This window comes from Protopterus annectens, chromosome 7.part0 (genome assembly GCF_019279795.1).
Source record: "Protopterus annectens isolate FY-2018-M chromosome 7.part0, PAN1.0, whole genome shotgun sequence".
Lineage (NCBI taxonomy): Eukaryota > Metazoa > Chordata > Ceratodontiformes > Protopteridae > Protopterus > Protopterus annectens.
In genome coordinates this window covers 562,382,180-562,403,370 of record NC_056739.1, presented here as the reverse complement: position 1 = coordinate 562,403,370, position 21,191 = coordinate 562,382,180, and the positions used below count along the sequence as shown (strand labels likewise).

At 35.1% G+C, this 21,191-nt stretch overlaps 1 protein-coding gene across 1 annotated transcript in view; it reads left to right on the top strand.

Annotated features, from left to right (window-relative positions):
* Positions 1-429: 429 nt before the first annotated feature.
* Positions 430-21,191, top strand: part of LOC122806054 (101 kDa malaria antigen-like) — a gene marked incomplete at its 3' end in the record, with an annotated part of 34,174 nt that continues 13,412 nt past the window's right edge. The window contains exon 1 of the mRNA XM_044076295.1: positions 430-446. Within this exon, the coding sequence (XP_043932230.1) occupies positions 430-446 (17 nt within the window). The remainder of the gene's footprint in view (positions 447-21,191) is intronic.

Here is a 21,191-nt window from a genome sequence, read left to right as displayed (position 1 = left end):
CTAAAGCTAGGGCATGTTACCTGCACGCTCCATGTCACCATGCTGTGTGGCTCCGGCCTCCATGATGACACATGTCTGATGTTGTTGCTGCTGTAGGCCAGGAGCCAACACACTTAGGAGCAGTTCCTCCACTCTGGTGAGGGGGTATGTATGGCCACCCCACCACCTGCGGCAAGCTGTTGTCTATGGATATCAGACGCACGCTGTCTGACATGTCTAATTAAATCACTGCAGTGATGGCATACCTGCTCATATGTCCAGTTATGCATGCCTATGTCCTTTACCCAATGAACAAGATCTTGCCACAGTGCAGTATGCTCCTGCTGGTGCTGGCTGGCCTTAGAAAAGAGCAGGGTATAGTGCTGAACCAGGCTGTGGTGGATTTCCTATTTCTCTGCAGCTGTGTTGGAGGGATTCCTTTGATGAGCCATGAGCTTTGAAGACAAGTAAACGATATGTGTGAGCAAGTCATGTGGCACACTTAACATTATACAGTACAGATATCAGTTAACTGCCATATATAGCATCTGTTCGTCTGTCAGGGGATACACACATTCAATACCACATATCAGTGCTCAGCCCACAACTGGCTGACAGTGCCTGCCACACTCCATATAACAAACCAGTATACACCAGTACTCGGCACACTGTTTGGGATCCAATGCACAACCTTGCCACCGGGGTACATATCAAGCTAATGCATGAAGAAATATGTCATCCATTGCAATGAATGTGAAGTACAGTTACAGTATAACCAGTAACCCACTCTAGTCATTGATGCCATACCCCTACCTAACATATGTGCACAGTTGTTAATATAGCTGGCATACTGCTGTAACAGAGTATACATGCTGCTAGGTACACACGCAAACCCTGCAACACACATGTGATTGCAGACATGGTACAGGCATCATTACACACACATCGGACATTCATACAACACACAAATGTATGCTGACACAAATGAACATTTCCTGTGTACCTTACAGTACTGTGTGCCCCTACTTACAGATACCTAAGCCTGAGGTATGTAATCTGTGCAGACTACAGGAAACACACAAGACAGTACAACAGTGCAAATGTCAGCTGGATTCACCAGCAGTACCACTTACTGAGCATACATGTATTGCTTCAGCCTACGATGGGACACCACAGTCGTACACACAACATATGCCATCCTGCTATGTCTGCATCCCAATAACTGACATATCTTTCTCTGGCCTCACACCTAGGACACAAACGACCATGACAGAAACAACCTCACACTAAGCTATCACACCGTTACAGACCTTGCACACATTCACTGTCACTCATTCCACCTCATATAGCAAGTATTGCACAGAGTACATATGTGTGTGCATTATGTCATAGGTAGGTAATACGCTATTGGCCCGAGGGCCTACAGCACCCTAGCCATATGCTACCCTGGCCTTTGACACACATGTAATTTGATTTCACTTGCTCCTGTCAACTGGATACACAGAGGTGATTCCCAGGGTGTGTTACCTATCCCACAGACAATCATCAGGGGTATGTATGACATCTGCTACTGAGGAGCCTTGTTTGTTAATGCTGGGTGGTTTACTCCAGAGTATGGCATATTTGACAATAGGAGCCTATCCCTCCAGCATGTGCTGTTTAGTGAGATGGCGGGGATTAGGGACCTAAGCCATGTAGCCTGGTGGGATTGTGAGGTGCTGACATGGTGGTTGTCTGACTGCTATGGGTGTGACATACCTCTGTATGTTTGGCAGAGGTAACCTCTGGGTGGCCGGTATGCAACGCACTGTAGCTGTGGTTATGTGAGTCAGTCTGCATAGGGTATGTGTTTGAGGACAGTATTACTCTTTGTGAGGTATGTATGTGGCCTTTCCACTTGCTGTAGTTGTCATGTGAGGTACATACTACATGGGGTATTGTGATGAGTACAGGGGAACACTGACCTATATTTCCATACATGACACATTGTTTGTGATGACATGTACCACGTAGACAGATTACAAGACTAGTGTGGCACTGTGAATATCAAAGGGGAGGCTACTGTCCACCTGTGTCCCATGTTCCCTTCTGACACCTTCAGTGTTAGGCAGGCAACCACCTATCTGGTAGTTAGTGGGTAAAGTGTTTTGGTATTGGGTATGGCACTGCAGTATCAACACTGGTGTTCAGTCCATGCCTTGGTCACCAGGCACCTGTTGCAATACGTCTGACCCCATGTCTCCCTCTCTCACTATAAATATATATATATATATATATATATATATATATATATATATATATATATATATATATATATATATATATATATATATATATATATATATATATATATACATATCTATATATACATATACATATCTATATATATCCATATATATCCTTATATATCTGTATATATCTATATATCTCTATATATATCTATATATGTATATATCTATCTATATATATATATATATCTATATATCTAGATATCTAGATATCTATATATATCTATATATGTATACATCTATCTATATATATATATATATATATATATATATATATATACATCTCTCTCTCTCTCTTTTTCTATATATATATATATATATATATATATATATATATATATATATATATATATATATAGATACACACACACACACACACACACACACACACACACACACATATATATATATATATATATATATATATATATATATATATATATATATATATACAAATATACACACACACATACTTGTAAACATCCATTGCTGTACATATACATGCACATATAGGCACATATACTGCCCACCTTTCATGGTGGGAATATCAATTATGAAACAGTTGTGAGACATACAATTATGTAATAATATTGCACAGTGTTGTGCAGAATGCATTTCGCTGTCCTCAGGCAGTATAGCTGTAGCAGACCTCACTGGCTGTAACTCAGTCCCACTGCATTTAACCACCACATGACATATACCTGCACTGCTTGCTGTTTTCAATGCCACACACTACAACCTACATAGATATGTGCACATAGCAACCTTCAAATACATATATATGTCCAGCCTTCATTAACAGTTGCAGTATGTCCCTTGCCCTATGCACATCTGCATATACATATAGATATGGACTGCTACCACATATGGAGGGTTCACAGTATGTAGAGTACCCTTCAGACACATCATTCGGATGCCAAAAAATACATCTATGTATCACCTCTGTCTGTTGTACCTGTTGACGTTTTTTTTTTTTTTTTTTTGGTTGGTGTCTCCAACTGCCTATGTTTTTTTTTTTTGTTGGTGTCTCCAACTGCCTCTGTTTGTTTGTCTGTCTGTCTGTGTCTGTCTGTCTGTCTGTCTGTCTCTCTCTCTCTCTCTCTCTCTCTCTCTCCAGTTGCTGCAATGATATTATTGCATGTGTGGTCAGCAAGTACAGGCTGCTTTTGTAGGTATCTGCACATGTGCATGTGATGGCCTCTGCACCAATTAGTGCCCACCATTTAGTAATTGCATGCAGCCTGCTGTGTGGTAATTGCAGTTCTCACTGTGATTTCAGGACACTGCTATAAAATGATAGGTTAGGTAGGAGTAGGCCTTTCAGTTTTGCAAGGTGGGGACCATGCTTGTTTGCTGTGGATACTGTTGTGTCAGTCAGAAGGTTGGTATATGTCTCATATCTGAAGCTGGGTTGTAGCCAGTGAAATGCATGTTGTACTGAAACCTGACTGTTGCTTCTTCCAGTACACTCTTCTCATTGTGTAAGTTTACTCACACCTCCTAATGCTAACACTGGATACATGGGAGTATGTACTTTCTTTTGGAATTAGGGGATTAACTGGCATACAACAGTAGTTATTGCAATGTATTCCTATGGCTTTCCTATTTTCCCTTTACATTCACTCCTTGTAATGCATGTTATATTTCTTTCAGCACCAAGCTATTGTACATCTGCTGTGGCTTAGTGGCACATCATGCAGACTGGTGAGTCCAAGGTGTGGGGTTTGAGACTGACAAAGATATTTTATTTTGCTGCTGAGCAATACAAGGGCCTTGTCATACAGAGTGACTAAGGCACTTTTAAGCAGTTGTAAGTGGGTTTGCGTGGGTTTACGTGACGCTTAGCTTAGCTTATTGTATTTTATCAATACTAAGCTATGCTTAGCTCATTTTATGTTAGCAATACTAAGCTAAGCTTGGTGTAGCTTATCATATCTTAGCAATGCTAAGCTAAGCGCACACATGCGCACACTGGTGCAAACCCGCTTACTACTGTTTACAAGTGCTCACTCACGCTAACCCCCGCGCTCATGTCTTTGACAGAAAAGTAAATGGGGAGATAGGAATGTGGTGATAAAGGGAGCACAAAGAGGGGAAGACAGTAGGGAAACCAGCTTGGGATGTACATAATGGGTGTGGAGAAGGTCCATAGTTGCCCATTTCTTTACCAGCAGCAGCTGTGCATATGCAATACATTAGGTGGGATATTTGAAACCTTCCACCCCTGAGACAGGGGTGAGGACAACTAAGTATGTCGTACTACCAGTTATGGATATCAGGCACATGCACTGTTTGTGAACTGCTATACTGTCATTAGTACGTTACTCACTTCTGAACAGTTTGTGGTTTGTTTGTGTTGACATTAGCACAGTCTGCTCAGGACAACTGGACATATTTCTGTACTGTGTATGCCTACCTACACCCTTGGTTGTGCCTGACTACACGGGTATATAGTACCTTTGGGTAGGGGTGCAGAACTGCAGAGTGCATTATTTATTATCGTGTGATGTTTATCTTACTGAACATGCAGAGTTGCTGTGTACCTGTAAGTCTATGAAGGCTTGTAATCTGTCTGAGTAGCTCCCACCTGTGGACATATCCAGATGGTAGACAGAGGTCAGCCTAGTATTCTTTGACTGTGCAGCACAGCAGTCTTTTCAGCACCTGAACAATGGCATTGTCACAGGTGGTTGCTAGCAGTACATGGCTACATCTTTTGATATTTCTGTGTTGTACGTCTACATAAGGGCATGCTTGTGGGATTCATTCTACTGCTATTTGCAGAGTGTGTAACAGCAGACAAGCTGATATGCCTGTGTGTTTCTGACTCTTCCAGGCCTCAGATACTCTCACGTATATATTTGAACAGCCTCAGGGAAAGGTACATATAACTGGGTTACACCTGTGATATAGTTCAGACATTTTGCAGTTCAGACTTTGGGGGATTCAGAGCATATGTATTACTACACATTTTCTGATGTGCACGCGGTGTCTACTCTCACTTATTGACATTTGTCATTAAGTGAGATTCAATGCCTTTCTGCCTACTGTTACTACATTTCACAGGGAGCCAGAGTGGCACAGCTAACATTTATTTACAAATCAGGGTCATCACTGTAGAGCAGTCACTGTTGGGAGGTCTGGCCTATGACCTATGCAAATATGCCAGTGTTTATCCTGCTCTGATACTGTGTGGGTTTTGTAAGCTGCTACTGTAACCTTATTCCCTACCAGCATGGCTGATTTTCTTTTCACAGTCATGTCATGCAATTCCACAACACCTGATGGTTATGGCCCACAGAACAAGATTTGTGTTATGCCATTTCTATTTTCCCTTTACATTCACTCATGGTAATGCATGATATATTGCTTTCAGCACTGTGTTATTGCATATCTGCTGTGGTGTAGTGGTACTTCATGCAGACTGGTGAGTCCAAGGTCCCGGGTTTGAGACTGACAAGGGTGTTTTATTTTGCTGATGAGCAGTACAAGGGCCTTGTCATACAGAGTGACTAAGGCACTTTTAAGCAGTTGTAAGCGGGTTTGCGCAGATTTGCGTGACGCTTAACGATACTTAGCTAAGCGCACACAAGCTCACACTCGTGCACCCCCACTAACTACTGCTTAAAAGTGCTTACTCCCGCTAACCCCCATGCTAATTTCTTTTAAAGAAAAGAAAATGGGGAGATAGAAAAATGGTGAAAAGGGGGGCACAGAGAGGGAAAGACAGTAGGAAAACAAGCTTGGGATGTGCAGGAAGGGTGTAGGGAAGGCCCATAGCTGCCCATTTCTTTAACAGCAACAGCTGTGCATATGCTGAAAATTTGGAGTGAGTTTTGAAACCTTCCACCCCTGAGAGAGGGGTGAGGACAACATAGTTTGTTGCACTGCCAATTAGAATTATCGGTGTACATATCCTATGGACATGTGTGCGAAATGGGAAGCTATGTATGGGGCGTAATTTTTTTTTGGGTACAGATTGACCTTTTTTTTTGTCAGGTGAGAGTGGTAAGTAAGGTAGGGGAAGTAGGTATATTTGGGGAGGTAGGTTGGGGAGGTAAACAGACAAGACAAGCAAGATGCATACAGGGGTGGAATTTGACACATGGGGTGGGTGAACACAATTGATGGGGAAGGTTGTTTGGAAATCGCAAGCCCATGAGCCCACAGATGGTAACAGTGGAACTGAGATCCCCACCTATGGGCAGTCACCACTGCACCTTCACAGCCCCGGGGGTGGCTGTGCTGGGGGCTGAGTAGGATGGACAGGCTCACCCGAGAGATGTGCCACTCTCGCCTCAAGCTGGCGTAGGGGATCAGTGACTGAACGCTGGATCTCCCTACGCACCACAGCCCAGACCCTTTGAAGGGTGACGGGTGGCCCTTCTCCGCCCATGCTTTCATGGGGGGGGTGAGCCCCATCCCCTGCAGTGCTTCCACCTGAAGGTGGCACAGGACCAATGGAGGAGGGGAGCCCGGGCTGGGCACCAGAGCCACTGGTGCCAGGTGCATTCGCCAACTGAGGAGGGACAGGTTGGTCCGCTGGGACCAGCCTTTCCATACGTTCTCTGATTAGGTGTGTTTAATTACAACATAAACAACAGCATTCCAGATTAGTTGTAACAGCATGCAGTAATATTTCCATTAACCCAACACACCACAGTTCCAACAGTTGAACAACAAACATAACACATGCATATATTGAACAACAGTGGTTATTCCAACCGCATGCAGGGATGATTGGTAGCAACAGGCCACCATGAACGTGGTGTTTGAACAGGGCACATGCATCAACATGAATGCAAATATTTATAGAACAATAGGACATATATCCCAACAAATATTTAAGATTACACATACCCATTGAGGAGTGGAATTGCATGGTTTATGCACAAACAGTAGGGTGTAGAAAAAAACTCCGTTAACATCTTATAAACACTTTTACTCTACACTACATTGCTAGTGACTGCAGGTGTATATTCCCTACATGTATTATTACACTTGCCACCATGCATTAGGTTGTGTAGTGGGTTTGGCAAGTTCAGTCTATACTTGACCTATATCTCACATACTAACTGTCCAGGATGCAGATGTTACTGCTACATATTTCATGGTTGCATTTGTATTTCTTTATCTACATATCTGGATGTTTTCACATGACATTTTCACTTCAAATTGTACAGAACCCAGCATTTATTGAAGCACACTTACATTTCTGGGGAACATATTAGCATGCTACTCATTTGCCAGATTTACTTATGCATGCCAGCCAGTAACTGACTGTTGAGGACTGTATATATACTTCACAGCTACTAGCACTTCCATCACCCACTTTAGATGGGACTGCAGAACTCTGGGTTGCCAGCACTTTCTAACACAGTACTATTTGTATAATGCAAGGGTACAACAACATTTCATACTAAGTGAAACAGACACACTCTGGGTTTTAGACCTTTATTAATGACATTACACACTTTTCCATGGGCTCACTCCTTTATTTGTTTTAGGTATATATGGCAGACATGTTCAAGACATATTATACCTTTATTAATAGGTTAGCCCACTCTTTTTTCAGGCTCACTCACGTATTATTTTATATGACAGTGCCTGCAGAGATATTATTCCAGACATTTGTTACCTTTCTTAATGGATTACTACACTCTTTTTCTGCCTCTCTAACATTTTTATCTGACAGTACATGCAGAGGACTTATTTAGTCCATTTTATTGCTGTATTATTGGACTGCAACACTTTCTTTCATGCTCTCTCCCATATTTTATATAACAATACATGCAGAATAATCACTAACCTGCCTGGTGGCATAGCCTTAGCAGCCTATCAGCATAGGCTTGCTGATTCATAACATGGTCACCTGCAGCTGTAAAGTAAATGAAGGGATATTGAGACATTCCTATCCATTATACATACTCCATTTTCAATTCTTACATACTGCATTCCATGGCTACATACTCAGTTGTGGGGCATCCCACATCCCACAGGCCTCCTGTATCCACTGGTTCAGGCGGTCCTGCTTTCGTCTCTTCAGGTCCGCATGGTGGTGACGGACATGCTCACCAGTCCGAGGAATGCCTATGGCACTGGTGAGGTCACGAGCTAACCAGTTCCAAGCCTCTGCCTTGTACTCCATCTCTTGGAACTGGCCCTGCAGGAGTCTTGACTCATGGCGGTAGACAAGGAGCCAAACCATGTATTTGGACTCTTCGATGCCCCATCTCTGCGCTCGGAAGTGCGTTCCCTCTCCAACACCAGACATTCTGACCGCAGATGTGAGCTACAATCAGTTATGGCTTGTATTCCTGCCTGTGGGGCTTAAATATGCTGCATTTCCCGCACTTTTTTGTGATTGGCCATTTTGTAAAATTCTCAGCTGACTGCAGACCTGCTTAGTAATGGTTAAACTACCATTCGTAAGTTTATGAATGTTAATAGTGGCTGCGTCCCCCGTGTTGTCATGGCTTAGTGGTTCTGTACTTTGATTATGATGCAAAGGGTCCTGGGTTCAAACCTTGTCATCTTTTTATTTTATACTGTCTAGACAGGCTAGGGGGTGTGGCTGCGTTTAAGCAACTTAGCTCTACGTTGCTCCCCGGTACCCTACGGTGCCCTGGTTGCGTGGCGCGCACGTCCATGCAAACACATTGCGCTGGGTAAAGCGCTATTACACTATGGGCAACTCTGTTTAGCTGGGTGAACCACTATTAAACTATGGGCAACTATGTTTAGCTGGGTAAAGTGCTATTAAACTATGGGCACCTCTGTTTAGCTGGGTAAAGTGCAATTAAACTATGGGCACCTGTGTTTAGCTGTGTAAAGCATTGCTTAACACCAGGCTATTATATATCTGGGTCCTTTAAAAATATATATTTTGTTCACTGATACATTGGCCATGTCACTGCTTTTAATAAACTTTTAATCATATATGTCTGGTATTATTTCAAATACTGATTTAAAACATAAATAAGAAGGGGAGTGGTGGGACTCGAACCATGAATGTCTTCTTTTTGTGCATATGCTCTACCATTACGCTATTGCGATTTGGTGTGATTTTATAAACATTCTTTCTTATGCTCTTCACTGTCAGAATTGCTAACTCTAGCTAAGCAATGGGCACACCTACGCACACACGCGCAAATACGGGCAGCTATATTGTGGATTAAAAAAAAATGTTTAATTATTTACTTTATATAAGTGTGATGTGGGTTTACAGTGTCAGGGAGTGTGGTGTTGGGTGCAAGTACATTTGAGCGAACTCGATCTTGTGTGTTGACATTTTGCTTTTTAAAAGCTTGCAGGGGCGTGCACATTTAGACTGCTCGGCAGTCGGACACGCCCCCTGCTTTCCTACTCAGTCCGTGTAAGAGTTACGGTTGAGTCAGCGTGCCCTCATGAATATTCATGGAATGCTGACATCAAACCGTTCAACTGCAGCCTCCGAGTAAGACTTATTAAGTCTTACACGGAGGATTAGTGAATCCGGGGGTAGAACTAAATCTTACTAAAAAATATACTGTTATTCTTACCCAAATCCATTCTCTCATAAATGCTAAATTCTCACAAACACAAGTCGACTTGCAGGATATTAACTTAGTAAAACTAATACTAGAAAACCTCGAGATGAAAGGGAAAACAACTTCTAGGACATATAAAGTTGTAATTAATATACACCGGAATTCTCTATTATTTTAAAACTATTGGCAAGAAAAAAAAACAATCTCTGACAGATGAAAATAAGAGACTGGCCAATGAGAATACGATAACATTAATTTCTTTTAAGAAGCTGCTATATACACAAATTATGATAAATAGCAATGTATACTATACCCCATCAAAACTAAATAAGTTCAATTCCAACTTCTCACCTATATGTCCACACTGCCCAAACCAAACTGCAGATATTATCCATATCATGTGGAAATGTAGCAAGGTACACAACCTATGGTGCTCTTTAAGAGCTTGGTTAGAGAAGATGGGATATGAAAAATCAACTCTGTCATGGGAGACAGCTATATTGCACATTAACACAACTCAACTTCCAAAAATAAAAAAAAATGTCCTTATCACGATGTGTGCCCTTATTAAATTTTATATCACTAAAAATTGGAATGTCACATCTCCAATTACATGGGAAGGCTTTAGCAACCTTGCTATTAAATATCTCATCTCACAAACTAGTTAATACAAAAACAAAAAAGAAACACTATTGTCAGAAATATTGGGGTTACTTACTAGATGTAATGCTTAACAAAGAAAGATAGTCTGTACACCGACATGATAAGACAAATTTATATTATGAAATAACTGCATTACAACCAGTTTTTTCTCTTCTTTCCCTTTTTCCTCTTTATATGTCTAATTGTATTCCATAATTACATTAAGTATAATAAGTGGTTGAATTTCTATATTTATCTTCTTCATACAATATGTCCCTTATACTATCCCTCACTTTCTTAAGTGATGTTAAAAACCTTTTATACTCCATTTGATGATGTAGTGACTTCTATTGTATATAGTGCATATGTATTTCTTGTATTAGTTTTTTGAATGTTGAAATTTAAAACCCCATAAATAAAGAAGGGAGTGGTGGGGACTCAAAACCCAATGAATTTTTTCTTCCTTTGGGGGGAAAAAATTTTTTTGTTTTTTTCCACCCCAAAACCCCGCCTTTAAATTGGGGAAAAAAGGGTTTTTGAAAAAAAAAAAAAATTAAAAAACAATTTTTTTTTTTTTTTTTTTTTTTAGATTTCATTTTTTTGCCTTTTTTTGTTTTTTTTTTTTTTTTTTTTTTTTTTTTTTTTTTTTTTTTTTTTTTTTTTTTTTTTTTTTTTTTTTTTTTTTTTTTTTTTTTTTTTTTTTTTTTTTTTTTTTTTTTTTTTTTTTTTTTTTTTTTTTTTTTTTTTTTTTTTTTTTTTTTTTTTTTTTTTTTTTTTTTTTTTTTTTTTTTTTTTTTTTTTTTTTTTTTTTTTTTTTTTTTTTTTTTTTTTTTTTTTTTTTTTTTTTTTTTTTTAAAAAAAAAAAAAAAAAAAAAAAAAAAAAAAAAAAAAAAAAAAAAAAAAAAAAAAAAAAAAAAAAAAAAAAAAAAAAAAAAAAAAAAAAAAAAAAAAAAAAAAAAAAAAAAAAAAAAAAAAAAAAAAAAAAAAAAAAAAAAAAAAAAAAAAAAAAAAAAAAAAAAAAAAAAAAAAAAAAAAAAAAAAAAAAAAAAAAAAAAAAAAAAAAAAAAAAAAAAAAAAAAAAAAAAAAAAAAAAAAAAAAAAAAAAAAAAAAAAAAAAAAAAAAAAAAAAAAAAAAAAAAAAAAAAAAAAAAAAAAAAAAAAAAAAAAAAAAAAAAAAAAAAAAAAAAAAAAAAAAAAAAAAAAAAAAAAAAAAAAAAAAAAAAAAAAAAAAAAAAAAAAAAAAAAAAAAAAAAAAAAAAAAAAAAAAAAAAAAAAAAAAAAAAAAAAAAAAAAAAAAAAAAAAAAAAAAAAAAAAAAAAAAAAAAAAAAAAAAAAAAAAAAAAAAAAAAAAAAAAAAAAAAAAAAAAAAAAAAAAAAAAAAAAAAAAAAAAAAAAAAAAAAAGAAAAAAAAAAAAAAAAAAAAAAGAAAAAAAAAAAAAAAAAAAAAAAAAGAGGAAGAAGAAAAAAAAAAAAAAAAAAAAAAAAAGAAACAAAAACAAAAAAAAAAGGCAAAAAAAAAAAGTTGAAAAAAAAAAAAAAAAAAAAAAAAAAGGGGAAAAAAGGGCAGAAAAATTGGGGAAAGAAAGAAAAAGCCAAAAAGGGCAGAAAAAAAGGGAAATTAAAAAAGAAATTTTTTAAAAGGGTTTGGGAAAAAAGGGGGAGGGGTTTAAAAAAAGGGAAATTTTGAGCGAAAAAGGTTTTAAAATTTTGGAAAAGAGGGGAAAAGGAGGGAAAAAGGTTCCCAAAGTGAAGAGGGGGGAAAAATAGGGTTAGAAAAGGAACGAACAAAGAAAAGGGGAGAAGAAAAGAAGGGGGTTTAGGGGGAAAAAGGGAGAAAAAAACTTTTAAAAAAAACGACCAAAAAAAGGGGGAAAAAAGAGAAAAAAAAAAAGAAAAAAATAGAAAAAAGAAAGGGAAAAGGAAAAAAAGGAAAAAAGAAAAAAAAACCCAGGAAAGGGGAAAAAAGGAAGAAAAAATAAGAGATAAATGAGAAAAGAAAAAAAAAAAGGAAAACCAAAAAAAAAGGGAAGAAAAAAAAAAAAAAAAGGGGGAAAAAAAATAGAAGAAAAAAAGAAAAAAAAACTTTGGAAAGAAAGGAAAAAAAAGGGAGAGAAGAAAGAAAAAAGAGAGACAGAAGAAAAAAAAAAACCCAAAAAAGAAAAGAGGGAAAAAAAAAAAGAATGAAAAAAAAGGGGAAGAAACCAAAACAGAAAAAAAAAAAAAAAACAGAAAGGGGAAGGAGAAGAAAAAAAAAGGGAAGTTTTAAACAGGGATAAAAAAATAAGAAAAAGGTTTAACAAAGGGGCCCCATAGAAAAAGGGAACCAAAAAAATTTAAGTAAAAATGGTTAATTTTCAAATTTATTTTCTTTAAAACAGCCAAACCTACCTTTTTTTCCCATGGGGGAAAAATTTTTATAATTTGTATTATAAAGTAAAAAATTTAAACCTTTTAGAAAAAAAAAGGAAAAAAATTCCTTTTTTTTGGGAAATGGAGAGGAAAGAAAAAAATAAAGAGTTTTGGAAAAAAAAAAAGAAAAAGGGCAGGGAAAAAAACCCGGGAAAAAAAGAGGAGTTGAAAAAAAGGGGTGAAAGAACGGGAACAAGGGAAAGAAGAAAAAGAGGTGGTAAAAGGGCCCAGGAATGGGGGACCCAAAGAAAGGGGAAAAAGGGGAGAGAAAAGGAAAAATAAAACTGGAGAGGACAAAAAAATATGAGGAAAAGGAAAAAAAGGAAGGAGAAAAAATTTAAAAGAAAAAAGAGGAAAAAATTTTTTTAAAATTAAAAAGAGAATTGGGGAAAGAATTAAAAAAAAAAAAAGAGAAAAAAGGGAAAAAAAAAGAACAGGGAAAAAGGAAAAAAAAAGATGAGGGGGGAAATAGTTAAAAATAAAGAAGACAATGTTTAAAAAAATTTGAAAAGGGGAAAAAGAGAAGAGAGAAAGGGGAAAGAGGAAGGGGGAAAGAAAAGCCAGAAAAGGGAAAAGAACTGGGGAAAAAATAAAAAAATAGGGGGAAATTAAATAAGAGGGAAAAGGAGAAAAGAAAAGTGAGAAAAAAAAAAAAGTGAAAAGAAAAGAGAGAAAAGGGAAAAAAAAGGGGAAAGAAAAAAGAGAAAAAGAAAAAAGAAAAAAGGACAAAAGAAAGGGAGAGAAAGAAAAGAAGGAAAAAAAGAAAAAAAAGAGAAAGAAAGAAAGAAAAAAAAAAACAAGAGAAAAAAGGAAAGAAGAGAGAAGGAAAGAGAAAAAAAACAAAAAAAGGAAAAGAGGGGAAAGAGAAAAAAAGAGGGGAAAATAAAAGGAGAAAAAAGAAAAAAAAAGGGGGAAAAGAGAAAATTAAAGAGAGAAAGGGAAAAGAAAAAAACAAAAAAGGGAAATAGAGGGAAAGAGAGGAAAAAAAAAAAAAAAGAAAGAAAGAAAAAAAGATTAAAAAAAAAAGAAAAGGAACAAGAAAAGAAAGAGAGAAAATAAAAAGAGAAAAAAGAAAAGAAACAAAAAGAAAAGGAAGAAAGAGAAAGACAGAAAAAAAAGAGAGAAAAAAGGGAAAAGAGAGAAAGAAAAAAGAGAAAAAAAAAAAGGGAGGGAAAAGAGGGGAAAAAAAAAGAGAAAAAGAAAAAGAGAAAAGGAGAAAAAATGAGAAAAAAGAAAGAAAAAAAGAAAAGAGAAAAATTTAAAAAGAAAAAAAAGAGAAAGAGAAAGAAAAGAAAAAAAGAAAAAAAAAAAAAGAAAAAATGAAAAGAAAAGAGATAGAAAAAGAGGGGAGAAAAGAAAAAGGGGAGGGGAAAAGTAAAAAGAAAAAAAAAGAAAAAAAAAGGAAAAAAAAGAGAGAAGAAAAAAAAAGAAAGAGAGAAAAAAGAAAAAGAAAAAGAGAGAGAGAAAAAAAGAAAAGACAGATAAAAAAGAGGGGAAAAAAGGAAGGGGAAAAAAAAGGGGAAAAGAAAAAAGGAAGAAAGAGAAAAAGAAAGAAAAAGACAGAAAAAAAAGGGGAATAGAGAAAAAAAAGAGAAAAGAAAGAAAAAAAGAAAGAAATGAAAAAAAGAAAAAAAAGAAAAAAAGAAAGAGAAAAAAAGAAAGAAAAGGAAGAAAAAAAAAGAAAAAAAAAGAGAAAAAAATGGGGAGAATATAGATGGGGGAAAAAAGGGAGAATAAAAGAAAAAGAGAAGAAAGAAAAAAAGAAAGAGAAAAAAAAGAGAAAGAACAAGAAAATGGGAGAGAAAGAAACAGAAAAGGGGAAACAAGGGGGAAAAGGAAAAGGGAGAAAAAGAAGGAAAAAAATTAAAAAAAAAAAGAGAGAAAAAGGGGAGAAAAGAAAAGAGAGAAAGAAAGAGGGGAAGGGGAAAAGAAGAGAAAAAGAGGGAAAGAAAAGAAAAAGAAAAAAAAAAAGGGGGAAAAGGGAAAAAAAAGAAAGAAAGAAAAGAAAAAAAAAAGGGGAAAGAGAGAGAAAATGAGAAAAAAAAGGGAAGAAAAAAAGAAAAGAGAAAAAGGAAAAAAAAAGGAGAAAAAAAAATTGGAGAAAAAAAGGAGGGGAAAAAAGGGGAAAGAAAGAAAGAGAAAAAGAAAAAGACAGAAAAAACCAGAAAAAAGAAAAAAAACAAAAAAAGAGAGAGAAAAGAGAGAGGGGAAAGAGAAAGAGGAGAAAGAAAAAAGGATAAAAAACAAAAGGGGAAAAATGGGAAAGAAAAAAAAAAAAGAAAAAAAAAAGGGAAAAAAATTGAGAGAAAAAAAAAGAAAAAGAAAGGAAAGAAAAAAAAAAAAAAAGGGGGAAAAGGAGAGAGAGAAAAAAAGAAGAAAAAGAGAAAAGGGGAAAGGGAAAAAGAGACAAGAGGGAAAAAGAAAAAAAAGAAGGGGGAAAGAGAAAAAAAAGAAAAAGGAGAGAGAAAAAAAAAAAGAGAGGAAAGAAAAAAAGGGGAAAAAGGAAAGAGAAAAAAAAGAGAAACAAGAGAAAAAAAGAAAGGGAGAAAAGAGGGGAGGGAAGAAAAAAAGAGGACAAAAAGAAAAAAGAGACAAAAAAAGAAAAAAGAAGGAAAAAGGGAAAAAGGGAAAGAAAGAAAGGGGAAAAAGAGAGAAAAAAAAAAAAAAAAAAGAGAAAGAAAGAAAAAAAAAAGGGGAGGAAAAAAGAGAACGAAAGAGAAAGAAAGAGAGAAAAGGGAGAACTAAAAAAGGGAACAAAGGAAATAAATGAGAGAAAAAGAAAAAGTGTTTTTGAAAAGAGTTTTTATAGGGGAAAACAAAAAAAGAATGAAAAAAAAAAAGAGAAAAGAGAGGAAAAAAGAGAAAAAGAAAAGAGAAGAAAGAAAAAAGAGAAAGAAAATGGAATTGAAAGAGCAAGAAAAAAAAAGAAGAAAAGAAAAGAAAAAGAGAGAAAGGGAGTAGAGAAAGAGAGGAGAGAAAGAAAAGAAAAGAAAGAGAAAGAAAATGAAAAAAGGAAAAAAACAGAAAAGACAAAAAAAACAAAAAAGGAAAAAAAGGGAGAGAAAAGGAAAAAAAAAAAGAGAAAGAGAGAGAAAAAAAAGAAAAGAAAAAAAAAAAAAGGAAATAGAAAAAAAGAAAGAAAAAAAAATTAAAGGAAAGAGAGAAAAAAAAGAGAAAAAGAGAAAAGGAAAAAGGAAAAGGAGAGAGAAGAGAGAAAAAAAAGAAAGGGGAAGAGAAAGAAAAAGAGAAAAAGAAAAATAAGAGAAAAAAAGAAAGGGGAAAAAAGAGAGAAGAAAGGGGAAAAGGGGGAAGGAAAAAGAGAAAAGGGGAAAGAAAAAAAAAGAATAAAAAGGGGAAAACAGAGAAAAGAGAAAGAGGGGGAGAGAAAAAAGGGGAGAAAAAAAAGACAAAAAGGAAAAGAAAAAAAGAAAGAAAAAGAGAAAAAAGGGAAAAAAAAAGGGGAAAAGGAGAGGAAAAGAAAGAAAAGAAAAGGGGGAATGAAAAAAAATTTAATTTAAAAGGAAAAAGGGAAAAAAAAGAGAAAAGAAAAAAATAAAAGACAGAAAAAAAGGAAGAGAAAAAAAGAAAAAGGGAAAAGAAAAAGAAAAAAGAAGAAGGAAAGAAAGAGAAAAAAAGAGAAAGGGGGAAAGAAAAGAAAAAAGGAAAAAAGGGAGAAAAACAAAAGAGAAAGAGAAAGAAAAAAGAGAGAAAAGAGAGAAAAAAAGAAAAAAAAAGGGGGAAAGAGAAGGAGAGAAAAGAGGGAAGAAAGAAAAAAGGGGGAGATAAAGGAAAGAGAGGAAAAAACAAAAAGAAAAAAAAAGGGAAAAAGAATTTACAAAAGGAAAAAAGGAGAAAGAGAAAAAAAAAAGGGGAAAAAAGGAAAGAGTTTGGGAATAAAGAAAAAAAAAAAAGGAGTAAAGAAAGAAGGAAAAAAAGAAAAAAGGGGGAAAAAAAAGGGAAAGAAAGAGGGAAAGAAAGAAGGGGTTTTAAAAAGGGAAGAAAGAAAAGAAAAAAAAGAGAAAGAGAAAAAATTTTTGAGAAAAAATTTAGAAAAAAAGAAAGAGAGAAAAATTCAAAAAAGAGAGAGAGAAAGGGAAAAGGGGGAAAGAGAAACAAAAGAAAAGGGGGGAAATGTTTTGGGGGAAAAAGGGAAAAAGGGGAAAAAGAGAGGGGAAAAAAGGCCAAAAAAGAGGGCTGGTTAAAAAGGGTGGGAGGAGAGGGGAAAAGGGGAAAAAATTAAAAAAGGAAAAAAAAAAAAGAAAGAACGGCAAAAGAGGGGAAAGGGGGAAAAAAGGAAAAAAAAGGTTTTAAAGGTTTTTTGGAGAGAAAAGGGAAAAGACAGAAAAGAGAAAATAAAAATTAAAGAGTAAAAAAAATTTAAGAGAAAAAGAAAGAAAAGAGAAAGAAAGGGGGAAGAGAAAAGAGGAAGGAGAGAAAAGAAAAAAGGAAAATTGAGAAAAAAAAGGGTTTTTTAAAGTTAAGAGGGGGAAATTTGGGAAAAAAGGGAAGTTAGAAAAAAAAGGGTGGGAGGGGAAAAAAGAGGGAAAAAAGAGAGTGGGAAAAAAAAAGGGAAAAGGGGGAAAAGAAGAAAAAGGAAAAGGGGAGATAGAAAAGAAAAGGGGAAAAAAGGGGGGGAGAGAGAAAAAGAAAAGGGGAAAAGGGGAAGGGGAAAAAAGGCAGAGAAAGAAAGAAAAGAAAAAAAGAGAAAAAAAGAAAAAAAAGGGAAGGGAAAAGAAAAAAGAGAAAAAAAAAAAAAAGAAAACCCCTGGAAAAAGAGAAAAAAATTTTTTAAGAAAAAAGGGAATTTGGGGAAAAGAGAGCGGGAAAAAAGGAAAAAAGGAAAAAGAGAAAAAAAGAGAAAAAAAAGAAAAAAATGGAGAGAGAAAGAAGAGAAAGGAGGGAAAGAGAGAGGCCAAGTAAAAAAGAAGGAAAATAAAATTAAAAAAAAGCAAAAAGAAAAAAATTTGAAGAAAAAACAAAAAAAGAAAAAAAACGGGGAAAAAAAAGATTAAGGGAGAGAGAAAAAAGAGGGCAGAAGAAGAAAAGAAAAAAAAACAAAAAAAAGAAAAAAGGAGAAACAAAAAAGGGAAAAGAAAAAAAAAGGAAAAGGGAAAAAGGGAAAAGGAAAGAAAAAGGGGTGAAAAAAAGGAGAAAAAAAAGGGAGAAAGGGGGGAAAAAGGAGAAAAAAAGGAAAAGGCAAAAAAAATAAAAACCAAAAAAGAAAGGGGCTGGGGTGAAAAAAAGGAAGAAAAAAAGAGAAAAAAAGAAAAACAAAGGGGAAAGGAGGAGAAAAAAAAAGAGAGAGAAAAGAATAGAAAAGAAAAAAAGAAAAAAAATTTTAAAAAATTAAGGGGTGAAAAGAGGTTTAAAAAAGGGGGATGAAGTGAAAAGAAAGGGAAGAAAGAGAGCAGAAGGAAAGGCCAAAAAGAGGGCCGGGAAAAAAAAGAGAGACAAAAGAAAAAAGAAAAAGAAACAAAAAAAAAGGAGAAAAAAGAAGAAAAAGAAAAATGAGAGAGAGAAAGAAAAGAAAAGAAAGGGGGGAAAAAAAGAAAAACCCGGGAATAAGAGCCCAGAAAAAGAAAAGGAAAAAGAGAAAGAGGGGAAACCAAAAAGAAAAAAAAGAGATTTGGGGTGGGAAAAAAAAGGGAAAGAGAAAAGAGAAAAAAAAAAGAAAAAGAAAAAGGGAAAAAGAAAAAAAGGGAAAACCCCCAAAAAGGAGAAAAGGAAAAATAAAGGAAAAAAAGGGGAAAGAAAAAAAAAAGGGAGAAAAAAGAAAGAAAAAAAAAAAATTTTAAAAAAAAAATGCAAAAAAAGAAACGGGAAAAGAGAGAGGGGGAAAGAAAAAGGAAAAAAGAGCCCAAAAAAAGAGAGAAAGAAAAGAAAAAAAAAAGAAAAAAGAGGGGAAAAAAGAGCCAAAAAAGAGAAAGAATGAGAAAGAAAGAGAAAAAGAGAAAGAAAAAAAAAAAGAAAAAAAGGGAGGGCGGGAAAGAGAGAAAAAATAGAAAAAAAAATGAAAAGAAAAGAGAAAAAAAGGGAAAGATAGATTAAAAAAACCCTAAAAAGGGGGAAAAAAGAAGGAGAAAAGAAAAAAAAGGGAAAAGGGGATAAAAAGGGAGAAAAAAAGGAAAGGGGAAAGAAAAAAAAGGTAAATTTAGAAAAACAGAGAAAGAAGAGAAAAAAAAAGGGAAAGGAGGAAAAGAGAAAAAGGAAAAAAAAAAGAGGGAAAAAAGAATTCAACTGGGGAAGAGAGAAAAAGAAAAACAGAAAAGGGGAAAGGGTGTGAAGAAAACTAAAGGGAAGGGGGGAAAAAAAAAAATTTTTTTTAAAAGGGGATTTAAAAAGGGGTGGAAAACGGGAAAAAAGGGCCAAAAAAAAGGGGTGTGGTTGGAAAAGAAAGCCGGGTTTGGGGGAAAAGAGAAAAGAGGAACCCAGAAAAAAAAAAAAAAAGATTATTGGGGAAAAAAGAAATTTTTTTTCGGTTTGGGGGAAAAACCTTTTGGGGAAACAGGGTTCCCCAAAGGGGAGAGAGGGGGTGGTCCCCCAAGGGAGAAAAAAGAAAATCCTTTGGGTTGGGAACCAAAAATTAAAAAGGGAGGGGCGGGAACAAAAAGGGAAATTCTGGAAGAAAGGAAGAAATTTTAAAAGGGGGTTTCCTGGGGAGGGGAAAAAGGAAAGGAAGGCGGGACCGTTCGAGGGGAACTGAAATTTAAAGTCCCAGAACCAAAAAGGATAAAAAGGGGGAAAAAAACGGGGGGCCGTGCCATTTGGGGAAAAAAAGAGAAAACCCAGGAAAAAAAAAATTGGGGTTAAAATTTTTAGGGAAAGAAGAAAAGAGGGGAAAAGGGAAAAAAAAGGGGGTTAAAAACCATTTTTTAAAAAGGAAGGGGGATCAGGGGGGGGAAAACGGGGAAAAACCCAATTGGGGAAAAAGACAGAGACTGAAAAAGGAAATTTTGGGGGAGGGTTAAAGGGGGAAACAAAAAATTTGGGGAAAAAAAGGTGGTTCCCCCCGGGAGGGGGGAAAAAGGAAAAAAGGAAGGCCAAAAAAGAAAAATTTTAAAAAGGGAGAAACCCCCGGGCCCTGAAAAAAATAGGAATGTTTGGGGGGTTTAAAAAAGGGGAAAAAAAAGCCCAGGGGCCCAAGGGGATTTGATTTTTCTTCAAGAAAAAAAGATGGTGGTTTTAAGTTCCTTAAAAGGAAAGCCCTTCCTTGTCACAAAAGAATTAAAAGGCCCCAAAAAAAAAAAAAACCCCAAAATTTAAATTTTAAAATTTTTTGGGGGGCCAAAGGGAAAACCACTGGTGGGGGGAAAGGGAAGAAAGCCTAGAAAGAGAAAAAAAAAAAGGAGGAAAAAAGAAAGGGGGAAGAAAGAAGGAAACCCAGAGGAGGAAAAGGAAAAAACATAAACCGGGAAAAGAAAAAAGAAAAAAAAAATAAACAAAAAAAGAAAAAAAAGAAGGGGAGAGAAAAGGGGAAAAAGAAAAAAAAAAACAAAAAACAAAGAGAGTGGAAAAAAGAAGAAAAAACAAAAACCCTTGAAAGGGGAAAAAGGGGAAAGGAAGGGAAAAGGAAAGGGAGGTAAAAAGGGAAAATGAGGAAAAAAAAATAGGAAAAGGGCAAAAGAAGTAGGGGGAAAAGGAGAGAGAGGATAAAAAAAGAGAAAAAGGAGAAGAGATGAGAGGGGAGAAAGAGAGAAAAAAAAGAGCCAAAAGAAAAAGAGACAAAAAATTTGGAAAGGGGAGAAAAGGGGACCAAAGGGGGAGAGAAGGAAAAAAAGGAAACAGAGGGGGAAAAAGGGGTTGAAAGGAAAAAAAAGGGAAAAGAAAAAAAAGGGTAAAGGGGGTAAGAAACAAGAATTTTAGAAAAGTTAAAAAGAGAGAAAAGGGGAGAAAAAAGGGGAGAACAGAAAGGAAGGGAAAGAAAAAAGGAAAAAAAAATTAAAGAAAAAAAGGGAGGGGAAGAAAAAAGATAAAGGGGGGGAAAAGAGAAAAACAAAAAGAGAAAACGGGGAAAAAAGAGAAGGAAAAAAAGGAAAAAAGAAAAAAGGGGAAAAAGAAAAGGAAAAAAAGGGAGAAAAAAAAATAAAAAAAAAAAGAAAGGGAAAAAAAAAACAGGAAAGAAAAAAAGGGGGAAAAAGGAAAAAAAAGAGAGAAAAGAAAAAGAGAAAAAAAGGGAAGGAAAAGAAAAAGAAAGGGAAAGGGGGAAGATAAAAAAAGAGAAGAGAACAAAAAATAAAAAAGAAAAAGAGAGAAAAAAAAGGGAAAAGGAAAAAGAGAGAAAGGGGAAAGAAGAGAAAGAAAAGAAAAAAAGAAAAAGAAAAAAGGAGAAAGGGGGAGAAAAAAA